Raw genomic sequence first — 18,215 nt, 5'->3', positions numbered from 1 at the left:
TTAGAATTGTGGGCGGTTGGAAGCGATTTGTTGAAAGTATTTCTTTAATTTGTTTCCAACTTTGCCAAGAGTTGAGGAAAATCTAAATCGACAGCTGCGCTGTGGCGCACGGAGGAGAGGTGCGCGTGCCGGTGAGCGCCAGAACGCGCCGGGGCATGCCGCGGTGTACCAGGGCATGCCGTGGTGTACCGGGGCATGCCACGGTGGTCTGGGAAGCGCTGCCGGGAAAGCGCGGCCACGTGCCCCACAACACAGTCCGGCTCCGATTGCTCCAACTGTGGAATCCTGGTTCCTGTACTGGCTGTAGTGTTCCAGTTAGAGTGTACTGGCTGTGGTGTTCCAGCTGTAGTATTCTGGATGTCGTGTAGTCAGTTGTGAAAAAGACCAGACAGGGAGAGGAGGGGTGAGGAAGGGGGGGGAGAGGGGTGGGGAAGGGGGGGAGGCATCATAGTACTAATGACCAGGCCAAGATGTCGGGGTTGAAGGGTGATGATGAGGGGGGAGGGAAGAGCGGGAGAGAAGGAAGGAGCTAGCAGCGGTGATCTGTATGGAAGAGCGGAGTCTGTTTTCGCAGTGGGCGGTGGTGGGGGAGAGGGGAGGGGTTCCGAGTGAGCGTCACCACAACGAAGCTGCGTGTTTTATGGGGGGAGGCTCGAGCCACTTTCTGCAGCTGGAGAGATGAGGGGGACACGGATTTCTCTGTGTGGTGGTGGTGGCGGTCGCGGGCGCGGGCGCAGGCTACAGCGTCTTCTCTATCGGCATCGCGGACGCCGACGTGGCAGAGCTGACGAACATCGCGAGCCGGCCCAGTGAGCGGCACCGCTTCTTCGTCGACAGCTTCGACGATTTCAGGAAAATCGAGAACGAGCTCATCGGCTTCATGTGTGAAGCGGCCTCTGCAAGTAAGTGCACCCTTCGTATAAATGCACATGAAAGAAATTAATATAATTTTTTACACGCGCAGTTTTTTGTTCACTCGCAGAAAGAGAGAGTGATTCAGAGGTGCGCGGAAAACCACAGAGAAGGGGGAAAGCGGCCAGCACCCGGATGTGGCCTTAAGAAGATAGAGTACACAAAAGATGGAAATTAACCCGCTTGCTGTACTGCCATCGTACTGTGCTGCTAAGACAGAAGAGGGCCACCTCGATACTCACGGGTAGGGAGGGAGTTTCACGTTCCAGTGGGCACGCAGCAGCAGGGCCACCGGCGCCCCACCGCAAACGACCGCGGCGACGCAGCAGCATGCGTCGCCGCGTGCCGCCCATATGTGGGACGTGGGGGGGGCGTCTTGTGACGCCTGCACGTGTTCCCTGCATTGTGACGCCTGCGCGTGTGTCCATGTTCCCTGTCTTCTCCGCAGCCTGCCCTCCAGTCTACCTCAACGGATACTCCGTGGCAGGTGCGGTGCCCCGCCCCCCTCTCGCTTCACGATGGATTCTTTCAAGAATTAGTCGCTGACCACTGGCCCAACAGTGGCCAGCAACAAACAACACCTTTGTGAAAGCCGCGATAGATAAGAGTGTAACGCATGTCTGGAATTGAGCAAGGTTATTGTTGTAAGAGCTTGGGGAAGGAGACGATGACGACAATGATGAATTCCAAAAGAGAAATAAGGTGACCTGCAGTGTGGTGAGTGCGTGAGTGAATGAATGAATGAATGAGTGGGTGGGTTAGTGAGTCGGTAAATGAGAGATTGGATGAGTGAGTGTTGTTGTGACCTGCAGTGTGTAAGACTTATTATAATCACCCAGGAATGTCCTTGATGCTCGTGACATCACTCCACGTCGACCAGCCCCCCTCATTAATATTCATTAGCAGGTGCCGTCCTGAAAATGGACACCCCCCTACCCCTCCTCATTAATAATCATGAACGGCTGACGTCACTCCATATTGGGTACCCCCCCCCCCCGCGTCATTATGTCACTCCACATGTTTCTGCTGCTTGGCGGCCATTGACTCCAATTACAATTGTTTGCAACTCTGGTGAGCTAAACGGGAACATCACTGCATCTCGGAGCACTGCACCTCAAGTCTTTGAGTGTCCGTTTAATGCAGTGGCACAGCGCAATTGCGTCAGCTGTTTCATCACATTGTTGCGTGCAACAAACACTGCCATCAATGCAGTGCTGCAGTCTAATGCAGTACAGTGTTTTATGATTTTTTTTTGTGCAAATATTCCCCGCCATTACATTCAGCGAAATAATCAACGTTAACGACTGAAGGCACTCCGCAAGGAGAAACGTGGAGCAGAAATGAAAATTTGTTTAGGCACAAATGACATTTTCTAACGTCCATTGTCCCCAATTTATCTAGAGCTAACCAGACAATTTATTCCACACCACATCCCACTGCATTTTCTACCTTCATTTATATCTTTGCCACGTCTAACAATAGCAAGGTCAACTTTACACTTGCAAATTATGCTAAAATCAACATTTCTTTGCTGTTTTGCCACTATTGCCTCCTATTCAAATTGTTTGCTACTCTGGCGAGCTCCAGCACACCACAATAAGTAAGTCGCAGAGCACTCCACCTAAAGCTGTTGAATTTGTTTAGGCGCAAAGGACATTTTATAACGCAACTTGTCCCTTCTTTATGGAGACATTTCTCAGTGATTTTCCAGATATTGTATCAATTTCCAATTTATTTTAAACACAGCAACCGAAAGCAGAAGAGAATAAAGTATCAGAGCAGTGAATTTGAACAAATTGAAGGTCAGTTATATACAGTGCTGCAGTGACATGAAGTAAGGTGTTTTATGACGTAGTTTCGTGCAATAATTACTGCCATTAATACAGTGCTACAGTGAACTGCAGTGAAGTGTTTGATGACTTCGTTTTGTGCCAGATTCACTGCCATTAATACAGTGCTACAGTTAAATGCAGTTAAGTGTTTGATGACATACTTTCGTGCAAGATTCACCGTGATGAAATTTACACAAGACGTAATTATACTCTGCTCAATTTTTTGGAAATATTACAGCTTCCGTCCTAGGATGGGCAAAGATGCTAGTGTCTGTATGTTTGTCGATCTTCTTTCATACCGTATGTGTCTAACCGTGCTAATCGGAGGTGACCGCAGTGTGGATGTGATGAAACGGTGAGTGTCTGCTAGAGACCGAGTCCTCAACATTTCTGGAGGAATCAATTAGTGAAGTTCCCAAGAACAGTAACCACAGTTTGTCATTTGTGATAATAGCCCCACGTGGAGATGCCACATGTCATGTAATCGTCTTGGCTGGCAAGGCCCGTGCTCTTGGCGCCAGTTTTATCGCTGGTGCCTGGAAACGGGCCTGCGCCGCTGACTTCTCCCATTTTCACCTTTGTGCCTCTGTGTGCCCCTCCGGGCTGCTTGCTGCAGGCTTCAAGATGATGGAGGCATTTGGGCTGGTGGACAAGCTGTACTCGTCCCTGAGCGGCGTGTCCATGGAGCCCGGCTCCTTCAATGCCTTCCCGGCATTCCGCCTGCACAAGGACGCCATGCTCTCTCAGGCCACCAGGTGCTCGCTGCCATTCCTGCATTGGACATTCGGCATTCCTCTGACGCAGGGATGCACAGAGAGCCCCGCGTCTCTCCGCGCATCCCCGTGTCTCTTTGTGCATCCCCGTGTATTTCTGTGGTTCTTCTGCGTGTGCTGCAGGGAGCTGCACCCCGAGGGGCTGCCGCAGGAGTACACGGTCTCGTTCATGCTGCGCATCCTGCCCGACACGTCGACGGAGCCGTTTAGCGTGTGGCAGGTGCTCGACAAGGACAGCTCCTCGCAGGCCGGCGTGCAGCTCGACGGTACGGTCCGCACCGCTCGCCGCGCCACCGTCACCCGCCCGGGCCGGGTTCGATTTCCCGTACGGCGTCACGGAGAGGTTGACGGGGAACACTCGCGTATCGCATCTCCCATTAAGGGCACGCCGCTCCGGTGCATTGTAACGGTCGGAGCACTGGGCTCGCAAGCTGTTCAATCTCCCGGTTTGTGCATGTGCACGCAGTCGGCGGTCGCACCCTCACCTACTTCACGGTGGATGAGGAGGGGAAGCCCCAGTTCATCTCGTTCGACGGCCCCGACGTGCAGAGGATCTTCTTTGGCTCCTTCCACAAGGTATGGACATGCAGTCTCGCAGGATCAAAGTGGCCGTGTCCGGGGCACTGAGCCGCCATCGCCCAGCACCTGCTTTCTAATCCAAGGTTTTAGCCGCCCGCAGGTAATCCATTGTTTTGGAGCGGTTTGAGTTGATAGGCTTCGGGCTGCTGGCCTACGGCCACGTAACCCAGACCGTGCTCGACCTCATCAGATAGCGGAAGCGAAGCGGTTAGTTCTTGGGTGAGTTGCAAGGTGGGCTGCCAGATGTTGCAGGCATGAGGTGGTGTGGCCACGAGGTATACAGCACTGAGGTGCTGGGTCTTTTCCGTGACAATCCGGCCATTTATCGATGGCAAAGGGCAGAATTGTGGCTGTTGGACCGGTCCTCGCCTCATCCCTTGCCAAGCCACGTAACGTTTCACCCTACTGCTTGTGCTTTTGATTTATGAATCGGAGCAGTTGTATGTATGTATGTTGAACTTCTTTTGCACTGTACATAGCCAACCGTGCTAACGTTCCAGTCAGGAAAAGTTCTGGTGTTATGTGAAGAAAAATAATCCTCGTGTCTGCAAGAGCATCGCCGATCGCAGGGTGAGAACCACCGCTCTTGAAAAAGAGTCATATAATGTGGGCACATGGGGGTAATGCGTGGCTGTGTGAAGCGACACTGGGGCTGGATGGGGAGGCAGGAGGAGGAGTCGGAGTGTGCAAGGGGGTGGGGGTGCGATGGGGGGGCGATGGGGGGGCGATGGGGGGGCTCGCGTAATCTCTCGCGGTCCGACGAGGACGAGGGGCGTCGTGCAGCAGGGCGGGCGGTGGACGCGCGCGCGACGGCTTCCCTGCCGCAGGTGCACGTGACGGTGGCCAAGCAAAGTGTGCGCCTCTTCGTCGACTGCACGCTCATCGCGGAGAAGCAGAGCCGCGTGCCGGGGAACGTGTCGCTTGATGGCAGTGAAGTGCTAGGCCGGCTTGCGCGCTCCACACCCAGCGCGCCAAAGTCCGCCACGGTACGCACATGCAAGCCGTGTGCACAGACGCATGGACGAGATGCGCACGTGCACACAGACACGCACAAACAGAGATGCACGCAAGCACGCCTGCGCGTGCACCTGCACACGAACACGCACGCGCACGAATGTGCTCGCACGCTCTCTTCGGTTTCCCCTACAGTTCCAGCTGCAGATGTTCGAGATCGTGTGCGGCACCACCTGGCCCGCCAAGGACAAGTGCTGCGAGCTGCCGGCGCTGGTGAGTCCCGTTTGGTGAGGGCGTTTGTGAGACGCGGGGGGCGGGGGGGGGGGGCACCGACCAGCCAGCGGTGGCGCCTTCGACCGCTTGTTGCAGATGTTTCGCTGTTCGCTTCTGGAAGGCCGCCCCGGTTAATATCACGGTATTTAACCATAAACTACTCTGCCAGTTGCTTTGCAGCGGGCGTTGAAGGTCCCTTGATGTCATTCTAAAGTGAGGAGGCCATCGTGTCCCGGAGTCACAGTTAAAACTTGCAAGATTTCGAAAAAATAAAACACTGCAAGTTACTCAATTTCAATCTTAATTTGGAGCTTTCGTGACTGCAGGGATTACTCTTTGGTTCTTTCGGTAAGAACCAAAGAGTAATCCCTGCAGTCACGAAAGCTCCAAATTTAGATTGAACCACTTCTACGGGGAAGTTTTAAGCTTATCTTTTTTTCTCTCTCTCTGGGTTTTTTGTTTTCTCTCTCTGCCTGTGTCCTCTCTTTGGAATTTTCACACTTAAATTCTAACTTAGCAATCTTTGAAATACGTAATCAACCAGGCTATGCGTTAATTGTGTGTTGACCGACTCTCTGTGTTGCATTACATTACATTTCTATATTTTGCTAGGTTATTTAATTTTAGTGTGTCTCTCTCCCGTTCTCCTAATTTTTCAAGCTTGCGTACCGTACCACGCGTTGTCCTACCCATTGACATGCTAATTTTTTCTTTGCCCCCTCTCTCCGCCCCCGCCCCCCTCTCTCTATTTAAGGCCTCATCACAGAGACGATCTCTCTCTTTGTGCCGATGCGTGTTTTCTCTCTGTGTATCTTTGTGATATCTGTCTGCTTATATGTCTGTCTATAGTTTTCTGGTTAGATTTTTGTTGCTATTTCTTTTATACCTGATGATGATTGCTTGTGTTGCAATCGAAACGTCATAGTATGCTATTATTTAATTTGTTATTTTATCTTTATACGTGACTTTACCGAAAGAACCAAAGAGTTACTCAATTTCGATTACACACTGAGCAACGTCGCTGCCTCCTGGCAGATGGTGTCTTCATCATAGCCCTGTGCTATAATTTGCCATTTGTTAGAAATTCTACATTTTAATGGTGGGAGGGGGGGGGGGTAAGTCTATCCATTAGACAGCTGCTTTCGACATCCGCACAAAATGATACTCATTTTATAGATCCAGTCGGGATGATTTTCTGAGTGACCCCCCCCCCCCCCCACCAACTAGGAGTTGAACTCGCAACCTTGCGATTGCGAGGCGCTCACTCTACCACTAAGCCGCCATTAGTGTAACAAGCGACGACGTTGTTGTTCTCTGTGTTGTTGTTTAACGCAGAAAGCAGTCCTGGACAGTGTGGATGTAGGGGGTGTAAGGGGTGTAGGGAATATAGGGCTAGTAGGGGAACACCGTGGGGTGGGGATAAGAATTGTTGTGGACACTGCCGGTATTTGCACGTGTGGTGTTGTGAGAAGTGCTGGTGTGCCGTGTACTGCCGTACACCACACGGATCCCGGTGTAACGCATTCACCTTCGACTCTGCAACACGCGGGAACTCTGTTTTAGAAATAGCATTTGATGCGTTGTCACAAGCAGCACGAGCTCCGATTGGCTGGTTGGGGTCACGTGGTTTTGCTGCTTGTTGCTGGCCACTGAACGTTTTGGGCCCTGGGACCTGCACTCGGCGGCTTCGTTTAAAGCAAAGGAAGGTGCCGTGGAGTGTGCATCGAGCTGTGGCCAAGAGCCCCCCTCACGTCCTCTTTGCACTTGCAGAGAGACGAGGCGACGTGCCCCACGTTGCCGCTCGCCTGCTCCTGCGCCCAGGACAGCAAGGGGCCCCCCGGACCTCCAGGGCCCCCCGTAAGTGCCCCATGAACCTGTTACCGCTTGACACACTATCTGTCTCTCGGTCTGCTCTCTCGCTTTCTCTGTGTTTGTCTCCGTGTCTGCTTTCTTGGGAGAATGAGAGCCACGTCGACAGACAATTAGCCATACAAACCCAGTGACGTATAGACACATAAACACAGACTCACGGATGCGCGGACACAGACATACAGACGACACAGACGCATGGACACAGCAACAGAGAGACACAAAAAAAGAGGGACACAGAGACGCAATCTCCATACAATATTTCCTATGTCCACCCATGCGTGGTGTTTTTGCTACGGTGCCGTTGTGCCGGAGGTTTTCCTGCTTTGGACGAGGTTGCAACGATTGGACCGCTGGGTGGTCACGGGTTAACAGACCCCTCCAACCTGCTCCTCGCCCACTCCTCAGAGTTTTTGCCCCTTCGTCTTCTTCGCAGTCTGTACAGGAAGTGGCCTCCCCCTCCCCCGCGAGAGAGATGGATGAGTCGGAGCAGAAACGTATGAAATGATCATAACGTCGATAAGAAACACGAGCTGCCCACAGATCCTGCGCAGTCGCCTCCGTGGGTCCCGCTGGGCCCCGGCATCCGTATCTCATGATGATGGTGGTGGGATTCTTGGCGTGCGGTTGGGATAGGACTCGCGTGCCAAGCGCCAGTCCGACAGATCGGTATTAATGATCATGAATTGTGTTGTTGATACTGCCGCCCTCCTTTATGCCGCGCGGTCCCAGAGAAATCTTTACACGCGATAAGCGGCTTACGTCACAAGGGGACTCAGCACCCGGCCTGCAAGAGGCCATCAGTCTGCCAGTAGGGGAGGGGGAGCGATAATTGCCGTTGATTTGTGTCATCCCAGTTGATTCATTTGTTTTGTCAATTTTCGAATTTTTTTAATTTGGACGTTGACGCCGGCACTCACTTTCCACAAAGTCCAATGTGAAACAAACGACAGGTTTGTTTTTTGGTTAAATCACCCACAGTAATAACTAGGGTGCCCTGCTGGATGCGAACCACAAAGTTCTGCAACAAGGGCAGGGTCGTGACGCCCGATTCGCCCTCCCTGGGTGCCAGGGCGAGCAAGATGCCCCTAGGTGCTGAGTGAACGCTGCAAATAAATCAGACACCCCCCCCCCCCCCACCGCGTGAATCAACAAATCGCGTCCACGCGCCGTACAAACGAGCCTGGTCTGTAGATTAATGCCGTCCAGATGGGCTCGTGTGTGCGGGAAGAGGGGTAATCACGGAAGTCTTCCGGCGAGCTGCTCAGCCTCGAGCGCCTCCTCCACCTCCTGGCCAAATAAGCAAACGGCAGAGCCAGCGAGTGCATCTGATTTTGGTCAGATACCGGGCACCTGGTCTATGGAGTTCAGTGTAGCGTGACGAGGGCTGCCGCAGGAGGGGGTTGGGCTGCGCCCTGTCCTTCTCCCTCGCCGCGTGCGTTCTCGTGTCTGCGAGCCTCGTCTGCCTCCGTGCGTGTGCGCGAGTGTGTGTGCTATGTGTGCGTATGTGGGGGACGGTGGCGCAGTGGTGAGTGCTCTGCACTATGAACCCGGTTACTGGAGTTTGATTCCTTCTCTTGGGAAACATTGGTGACGAATATATCTGTTCACGGCCTACCTTAGGTTGACTCAGTCTTAAATTAGTACCTAGTGTGGTGTGTAAACATCAGCACTGAGAAGACAAAGGTGGCAGAGCATGGTGCTGGACACCCACCCCCTCAGTGTCATGCCAGCCTTCATCGGTGCATGCTAACAGCACTTGCTGCATTAATATAGGAAGGCTTATATGGGGAATCTTTTATCACAGTTAAAATATTTTGTTTGGATGACTGGAACATCCATGAAAAAAAACAATGGTAAAAACCGGTGAATACTGGTCTCGTAACCAAATAACAATTCTAACCTTTTTAACTGATAAGTGAAGGGAGCTGCCACAGTGGTAACAATTTCATCTTCCGGCGTAGTTCCAATCGGTGCATTCGTGACCAGGATTCCGCTGGAATCGGTTGCCAGTTGCCGCCAACCTGCGGTGATCGAGTTTGAACTCCGGTTTCCCGGTCACTCGTGCCGTGCGCAGGCAACCATTCAGGGGGGGAGGGGAGGGGGTGTCAGGTGAGCCATAAGTGGGGAGCTATGCGGTGCCATTCAAGCACCACCCGGCAGACATGCCAACGTTGTCCCAACCCAGCATGTGGTTGGACGCGTTTGATCGACGTCGGCCCAATGTTGGGGTTGACGGGGAGTCTGCCGACGCCACAGAATGCCCCACTCGTGTTGGTCATCTGGTATGTGGGTTTTTTTCAGTGGTTATTTTTGTTACAGCTGTGGCTCATTGGTTATTTATTTGCACAGATGCGTCTGCTTGCCGATACTTTTTTTAAATATTTTTTTCTAAATGTCGTTCTGTGCCAATTGTGCCATCCCAGCGAGCTTGAGCAAACGTCGGTGGTTTTCTGCTGTCATTGCACTGGTCCTCGCGATGCACAAGCTGTTAGAAAGGTGTCCTCAGGATCACGGATGTGTAACTCCACTTGGCAGTCGAACTGTGTCTCTGATTATTTAAGGAATCGATTACTTACGTAAAACACTAAACACATAACACTTGAAAACCTGACTTAATCTCAAAGCAGTCTTTGTAAGTCTGTGGGTCTTCATAAGAGTCTGTAGGTATCTATATGAGTCTATGGGTCTCAGTGTGAGTCACCAGTGACCGGACTGAGACTATCGCCTCACGCCTGGAGAGGCCAGTATAATCACCGTCAGTGGCTGAAACCTGGATTAGAACCCAGATTCCAAGTATTGTTGGCTCGGTGCGTTACCTCTGACCCACCCGGCCGCCCCCACCCTCGCTCTTCTCAATTGGCGTCTCCTGACCCGGAGTGGGGTGTCCTTGACACGGGCGTGACGCGGGGTCACGGGGTCAGTTGTCCGCGACACGATTGCTCGATCGGTTTTGGATCAAATTGCCAGATGCTCGGAGCGAGCGCCCGCAGTCAGGGCACGTCGTGCGCACTCCCACGTGCAGCTCGTTAAACCCGTCCATCCGGGCCGTTAGCAAGTCGGCGGTGGGAGCCGCGGCATTCCCACGCCGGGCGAGAGCCGCGTTGCTGCCGATCGTCTTTCATGAGTCAAGTCGCAGCGGAGCATTGAGGCATTGGTGCTCATCTCCCGTTCACAGCCCAGAGCCAGCGGTGGAAATTCCCACCGACCTCACGAACTTCCCTTTGAGCCGGCGCGTCTCATCTCACCGCCGTCGATCTTGATAGTGCCGCGTGGAGCGTGTGACCGAGCGGGCGGGTGAATTGAAGTGTTGGTTCCAGACCGAGCGAAATCTCTTAGAGATGACGTCACTTTGAGTGATTGGCCAAGGATAAGTTCAGGGTAATAAATAATAATACGAAACAACAGTCACAATAAACACCCTCAACGTTTATATAAGAACTAGCTTCTTTGCCCGTCCTAGGACGGAAGCTGTAATATTTACGAAAAAATTTAGCAGAGTATAATTGCATCTTGTGTAAATTTTATGGCAGTGAATCTTGCACAAAAGTATGTACTTAATCACGTCACTGCATTTCACTGTAGCACTGTATTAATGGCAGTGAATCTTCCACAAAACTATGTCATAAAACACCTCACTTCATGTCACTGTAGCACTGTATATAACTGACCTTCTATGTGTTCAAATTCACTGCTCTGATACTTTATTCTCTTCTGCTTTCGGTCGCTGGGGTTGAAATAAATTGGAAATCGATACAATATCTGGGAAATCACCAATAAATGTCTATTTTACCATAATGTAGAAGCATAAATGAGACTTACCTTTTGTCTCAAGTGTTGAATAAATAAATAAATCCACTTTGTTGCTGCGTAGAATTATTTATTAGCTGCACTTTCAATAAAGAAACGTCAAACTTAAAGCGAATTTACGAAAAAAAAGTATTTCCGCTCGACCTTCTTTTGCGTGAGTGTAAAAATCCACCCGCTCATGAATATTAATGATGGGGGGGGGCATGTGGAGTGACGTCACGCACGGGACATACCGTCATTCGGGTGGAGCAGTGGCACAGCGGTTAGCACCTGCCATGCTCTGAAGCCGCGGCGAACATCGGTGGGGAGCAGTAACTGAACTGGTCGTGTGCGTCTCCCACCCGCTCCTCCCACTTAATCAATTCGCATTGGCCAACATGGGGAAGCATCGTCAAACAACCTCATGGTCGTTGATTAGCAAAAGTACGTCAATTAAGTATGACTGGAATGTTAACTATTTCATCTCAAACAATTACCCACACTGCCAATTAATGTCGTGAAAAAACTCAGTGGAATGTAACAAAAAGATGTTTAAGCACACCACTCCAGTGGAAGGACGTCACACACATGCGACAGTGCAGCTCGTTCATTACAATTCCCATCGCTGATTGCAGCCCTCTGTCATCCCAATGCTGGCTGACAGCTTCCCCACACCACGACTGTCACGGGGGTTGTTTGCCCATGCTTAACCGGGCTGGTGCGTGCGTCATGGTGCGCAGGGAGGGACTGGCCCCAAGGGTCCGAGAGGAGAGAACGGCGGCATCGGGCCCCAGGTGAGCGCCCAGCGTCCACTACTCCATCCTGGCGAAGCGCGTGCCTGTGCGTGCGTGTGCGTGCACGTTCGTGCTGGTGCATGCTTGCGTGTGCGTGCGCGAGCGTGCGTGGGGAGTGTTGTCTCTGTGCGTGGGGAATGGTGGCACAGTGGTTAGCGCACTGCACTACGGACTCGTGACCTGAATCAGATTGCCGGTCACAACTGACATCAGTGGCGAGTGCTGTCCGAACCGATCGTGGGCCCCGTCTGGATTGGTTCGGCTTTAACAGACTGTATGGGGAGACAAATGCAACCCAGCGTAATGTTCGCTTTTAAAGCACCCTCTCGTGTGCAATGCCAGCCTTAATAGGGGCTCCCTAACAGCACTTGCACTTGCCCCAGCTGTCTGTTAAACGCTACATGGGGGATCTTTGTCTTTGTTGTCATGAGCACAGGGGGCAATGGGTCCACGGGGGGAGCAAGGACCCCCTGGCTCTCAGGGACAGCCTGGACCTCAAGGCCCCAATGGAATATCAATGGAGGGAGAGCCGGTGAGTAGGGGTTCTATCCACTGCTGGATGAAGGCCTCCGCAATTTGTCGCTATCTCTGATGGTATTGCGATGCAATGGACCATTCATCTCCAGCTGATTGCCATCTCTCCATCTCTGCGCTCGATGTCTCTCGAAGTCGAGTTGCATCCTTTGGTTGCCACTCCATTGTTAGTCTCGACCACCGGTCATCGTCTTTTCTTGAGTCAGAATTACACCATAGTTTACGTGTGTTCTCTAATCCTGAGCAAATGCTGGACTGGTTTTTCACATGCATAGTCTCATGAGCATAGTCAGGCTTGTTTGAAGTGCACAATTGGCATAATTTAATGAGACACTGAATGTCAAAACTGGTCCAGAGTTTTCTCGTGTTGAACCAATGCCGATTAAATTATGCACTCACATAATGGCATGTGATTGATGCAATGTGTAAAAAATATTTTCTTTATTTTTTATTTGCCAGGACTGATATGTGAAGGAGGCAAATTGTCTGCGTAATAATTTTGTTACCAATATTCTCTGACGCAATACTAACGATCGTTTCCTCATCATTGGTGTCTGATGGCAGGGCCGACCGGGTGAGAAGGGAGACCAGGGCCCGGCCGGACATGCAGGGCCCATGGTAACACCGGCGCCGAACTTTCAACTTGGCAGCCTCGATCCCTCGCCCGTCTCGCTCCCTCGCCCGTCTCGCGCTCCGCTTGTGTTCCTTCTGCCGCACACACCAACAACGTGGCGATATGTTGAGATTCCAGACATTGCCACACTTTCCATTTCAATCAAAGCATACGTCTGCACCCGACTCGTGGCCGTGCAGTTTAGCTGTTTGCACCTCCCTCCCTCCCTCCTTTTTTTTTGCACATGCAGACCCGCACGTTTATTTATTTTAACGTAAACCACCACGATTGTGCGCGTCTCATCTTCGACGAGACCGCTCGCAAAACGGAGTGGCTTGAATTCCCGATTTGCGGTGGTTGCGGTGGTTGCGGTGGTTGGCGGCGTCTTTAATATAAAACGTCACATCGTGCCAACGATGCTCCCTGCTGGCATCGCGTCCCTCTGGCTCCCCTCCCTCCCCCTCCCTCCCTCCCTCCCTCACCTCCCTCCCCCCATCCCTCCCTCACCTCCTTCCCTCACCTCCCTCACCTCCCTCCCTCACCTCCCTCCCTCCCTCCCTCACCTCCCTTCCTCACTTTCCTCCCTCCCTCACTCCCTCACTCCCTCACCTTCCTCCCTCACCTCCCTCCCTCCCTCCTTTTTTTTTAAACGATCAGACGAGAAAGATGCTCAGTCTTTCGGCACTTTACTTCGTTCATCATGTCGTTTGTTTGTATTTTTCTTTTAATCAAAGATTTAACGCGAGTTTCCCGTGTAACATTAGTCCCATTGTGTGTTACGGTGTTCATAGACACCAATAAGAAAACAAATCATCCTCAAAATACCCATCACCAGATCCCCTGCTGCTGCTCTACCAGCACCATAGCGGCGAAAGGCACCTGCCTGACCTCCCTCCCCTCCCTCCCCTCCCTCCCCTCCTTCCCCTCCCCTCCCCTCCCTCCCCCCTCCCCTCCTTCCCCTCCCCTCCCCTCCCCTCCCTCCCCTTTTTTTACCATTCTTTTATTAAACTTCTTCTAAATCCCTAAGCAAGCTTGAACATTACAATAATTAAAAAGAACATCAGCTGCAATACACAGTAACTACTTACTGGAGACCTTGGCATATCAGGTGACCAAACACAGCACTGAGTGAACAACCAGCACACAGGGATGGTTGGTACCCAAAACATGTAGTAACTCGGTAAGCAATGGCAGTGAGCACACCCTCATGGGGAGCCAACCCAACGCCCAGTAAGATACACCAGACTGCTAAGGATGGCCAAACAGGCAAAAAAAACTCTTACAAAAAAAAACCCTGCGGAAAGTACTGCTCTCTCCTTTCCACAAGCAGGTACACAGCATAAAATTAAAATCAACAAACATTCTCAAAATTCGGCGCATATACACACAAATTACATAGGATCTGGTTGTTGTACATTAGGTCTACTCAGATTCTATTGGCCACTGTGATACAAAATACTCCACTATTAAGGCATTTATGGTTACAATGTTCCGCTATCCGCAGCATTACATGTTAGTGGAGTTGTCGTCAGGTGTGTTTTGTTTCCACGTATTTATTTGGCCCAGGAAATACCTGATCCTTTTCCTTTCCTTTCCATCTGACAGTTTTCCCTGTCTTTTGAAGCCCCGATCAACATGGAGTAGGGAGGTTATTATTGCCTCCACATTTCGCCACCTTGATAGCGTTGCAGCCACCCTTTCGTCTGTGCCACGTACTTCATCTAGAAAGTCCCATAGCTCCGACTGCGAAAATATTGGTGCCCCTTCGGTCAGCTCTGCTGATGTCAGGCTCACCCCACTTCCTGTGCTGAGGGTTTCTTCCAACTCCTCTTCTTGGCTTCCCCCTTCATCCCCCAGGCTTTGAGGATTTTCAGTCGCCGTGGTATCCTCCGTCAATGTTTTATCGGGCGATGCCGCTTGCCCCTCAATTGACGGCCTTCCTTCGTCCTTGTCTTGGTCACCCACTGTTTGGTCAGTGGGGTCCTGTGTGGGCTCCTCCGTGCTCTTGGCTGCTCGTGTTTCCTGGGAGCCCTCGGCCCCCTCGCTGGGCGCGTCGTCAAGGTCTGAAGTGCGACCCTCTTCACCTGTGTCCTTCGCCACTTCGCAGATTGCGGTTTCCCCCGCTTCCATCTCAGGCTCCAGATTTTCATCAGGCGTCTTGCGCTTGAGCTTGGTTCCTGCACGGGGCTTCTTCCCTCTGCGTGTCCCACTTCTAGGGGCATCTGGGATGGCGAAGACCCCGTCCTTGCCACCAGTGCTCTCCGCGTCTCCCCCAGGCGTCTGTGCGATGTCAGACTCCAACTCTGGGAGATCTTTAAAGGGACTGACCTCATCCCCACTGGTCTCTGGAGATAATGAAGCAGAGTCCTCCGTAAATTTCCTCTTCAGAGGTCCAGCTGTCAATGACGGCTGGGTGGCTGGCTGAGCCTCGGTCTCCATGGCAGTAGCTGGGGTTGGAGCGGGGTCTACCGCCACCTCGTGTGATCTCCGTGGTGAGGGACCCTCTCCTGAGTCACTTGTTCGGTGTGCCTCTTTATCACCCTTTTCTACCGTTGTCTCGCTGGTAGATTGGGCATTTGCTGTCATTGGGCAGTGTTTTTTAACATGCTTTGCATAGGTTGCATCTTAGCACGTCCTTGCAGTAAAACAGCCTATGGGCCCTTCCTCCATTCATGACCACAAAGGAGCCCTCTTCAAGCTGCCCATTGGGCACCAGCATGTAGACCTGCCTTCTAAAAGACAAGACATGCCTCAAGGCAGGATTTTTGAGGCCCAGAGGCACACGCTGAAGGTTGGAAGTCAGCGTGCCCAACTTAGCCAGGTGGTCTTGGATGTCTTTATCGGGAATGTAGGGGGGGACGTTGGATACGATCACGCGTACCGATGGTGATGACATTGGCTCCAAGGTAAGGTGCCAATCGCCAACCGTCAGCCCCTTCTCCATGGCGGCGTTTGCCACCTTTTCAGACTCCATGAAGAAAACCACTCTTCCGCTCACCTTGGAGGCGTACCTTATCGAGCCCCCTGGCACGATGGCGCGCAGCGCATCCACGTAAACTTCAATCGGAACATCGTGAGAAGCCGGGCAGCGGATCCCAGCCTCCCGTGGAGGCTCCGGGTGCTGCTGCAGGCGCCTTGCAGACCCCAGAGACGGGCCTTGCGTAGGTGCGGTAGCTTTCGCGTACGTTGTTGCGGGTCGGGTGGACATCTTCACGTGTGAGATGTCACACACAACTACGAAAGCAAACCTCTCTACTTTCTAAAGTCAGGAAACAATTACCAAAAAAACCAAGAAACGTAAAAAAAAAATGTTTTATATAAAGATGGTCAAATCTGTGTTATGACCACCTTCTGCTAATTATTGTTACTGCTGTCCACCCAAAGCTCCCCTGGAGAGAGTACAATTATTTTAAGTCCTTGGTTTTTTTTTTTACAAGAGGAGGAAAAAAACGAAAACGTAAGAAAAAAAGCACACCAATAAAAATAAAATAATGTAAACACGCTCGCAGCAATAAACAAGAGGGGATTCTAAAGGGGATGTCTGCCCAGCACCCACACCGGCCGGTGTGGTACAGTGCGAACACGGGTGTGAAACACGTGGGAGCACACCAGACAAAGGAACGAAAAAAGACACGAAAAACACGAAAAAGAATCACAAAACTCAAAGATTGCTAAAGGAAATCAAGATCGAAAAGAAAGCAAAGAAGAGCGTGATTATGAAATCAACTATCAAAATAAAATTGGAGGATTGTGCGGAAAAAAAACACACACCTTTCCACTGCAGTGAGCGCAGCTGCGCACTGAACAGTGAAAACAATATAAAAGAACAAAGAAAGAAAGAGAAAGGAAGTCTAAATTAACAAACAAACTGATCACAAATGTGTATAAAGCAAGACACTTACTGTTGGTGAAAATAAATCCCGAAAAAAGGTGAGAAAAATAAAGATTTTAGAGGTAAAGGCCGGAGCTCTGGGTGAACGCGTCTCTCCTCCCTCCCTCCCTCTGATTATTTTGTTTTATTTTCCCTCTCTCTTTTTTTTTACGATCAGAGGAAACAAGAATATGCTCGGTGTACACTATGGGGACCTCATTTGCCAGTAAAAATATGATAATTGGTTCTTTACCCTTCTATCTGGCAACAAAACTGACACCTTTTTACAAGGAGTCATGTTTGCATAGACCGCAATACCTGCAGTCATAAATACAAACAAAAGACATAACTCTGATAATGTGCACTGTCCTTGAAGTTGATTGGTCCACACCCGAGACAGCTTTCCTTAGAGCCTAGTCTCACATGGGTTGGACCAGAAGACGCCAAAAGGCGCACAACTCAAAGACAATGCACCATCAGAGTATGAGAGCTCGGGGCAAACATCTACACTATGGGGACCTCAGTGTAGTCGGCACTTTGCTTCGTTCATCATTTAGTTTTTTATGCTTTGCTTTATGTAAATCCCCCCCCCCCCTTTTTAAATAAAAATATTTCACAATAGATTTCACGCTCTGCTCTCCTTACCCCTTCTCTCTCTCTACCCCCTCTCTCTCTCTACCCCTCTCTCTCTCTCTACCCCCTCTCTCTATTTACCCTCTTTCTATCTCCACCCCATCTCTCTCTCTCTAACACCCCTCTCTCTCTCTAACCCCCCTCTCTCTCTACCCCTCTCTCCCTACTCCATGTCTATGTTCCCCCTATGTTTTCTATGTAATATTTGTAATATTCTTCACCATCTCTGAACGTTGTGTCTGCAGGGTCCCTCTGGCCCTCCCGGGCAGCAGGGCAGGGAGGGCTTGCAGGGCCCGCGGGTGAGTGGCTCCACGACATTAGTACTCTTCAAGTCAGTGTTTAATTACAACTTAAGAGACTTTTAACTTTAGATGTGTGTCTTTTGTGTGCACGCACGAGTGTGTGTGAACAGCAAGCAAACCCAATAACCTTCACTTTATAACTTAGAAATTATTTTGTAAAGGAATGTGACGTATAGATTCTACTTGTATTCCGTGAACATATAAACCCGGACCGGTGGCTACCCCGACCTCGGCTCCCTGACCGCTCGCCACTCACGCTGCATCAACCGCACCCCTCGCTGTGCCCTCACGTGGATCGCGGTGTGTTTTCCTGTGCAGGGCCCTCCGGGGAAGGAAGGTGGACCTGGATTGCCAGGTCAAGCGGGGCCCATGGTGAGTGGCGAGACCCCTGGGTGGTCGTGCATCACGTGGCGTGGGCCGACGAATTCACCGACGATCGCAATCGACCGCTCGCTGCACTCGATTGTTCAGCCCCTTTAAAAACCGC

At 51.3% G+C, this 18,215-nt stretch overlaps 1 protein-coding gene across 4 annotated transcripts in view; it reads left to right on the top strand.

Moving 5' to 3' along the window:
- The window catches only part of LOC133344078 (collagen alpha-1(XIV) chain-like), a 97,373-nt gene that overhangs the window by 55,690 nt on the left and 23,468 nt on the right, over positions 1 to 18,215 (top strand). For all 4 annotated transcript variants that reach the window (XM_061554025.1, XM_061554024.1, XM_061554026.1 and 1 more), the window contains 13 exons: positions 738 to 902; positions 1,361 to 1,399; positions 3,361 to 3,499; positions 3,641 to 3,783; positions 3,984 to 4,093; positions 4,924 to 5,082; positions 5,246 to 5,323; positions 7,094 to 7,180; positions 11,722 to 11,775; positions 12,212 to 12,307; positions 12,874 to 12,927; positions 17,672 to 17,725; positions 18,047 to 18,100. In XM_061554025.1, the coding sequence (XP_061410009.1) occupies positions 738 to 902; positions 1,361 to 1,399; positions 3,361 to 3,499; positions 3,641 to 3,783; positions 3,984 to 4,093; positions 4,924 to 5,082; positions 5,246 to 5,323; positions 7,094 to 7,180; positions 11,722 to 11,775; positions 12,212 to 12,307; positions 12,874 to 12,927; positions 17,672 to 17,725; positions 18,047 to 18,100 (1,232 nt within the window). The remainder of the gene's footprint in view (positions 1 to 737; positions 903 to 1,360; positions 1,400 to 3,360; positions 3,500 to 3,640; positions 3,784 to 3,983; positions 4,094 to 4,923; positions 5,083 to 5,245; positions 5,324 to 7,093; positions 7,181 to 11,721; positions 11,776 to 12,211; positions 12,308 to 12,873; positions 12,928 to 17,671; positions 17,726 to 18,046; positions 18,101 to 18,215) is intronic.

The sequence above is a fragment of the Lethenteron reissneri genome, chromosome 19 (assembly GCF_015708825.2).
Source record: "Lethenteron reissneri isolate LAM-NWPU_2019-01 chromosome 19, ASM1570882v1, whole genome shotgun sequence".
Lineage (NCBI taxonomy): Eukaryota > Metazoa > Chordata > Hyperoartia > Petromyzontiformes > Petromyzontidae > Lethenteron > Lethenteron reissneri.
The sequence above is the reverse complement of the archived record's forward strand: the minus strand, read 5'-3'. Positions and strand labels throughout refer to the sequence as shown.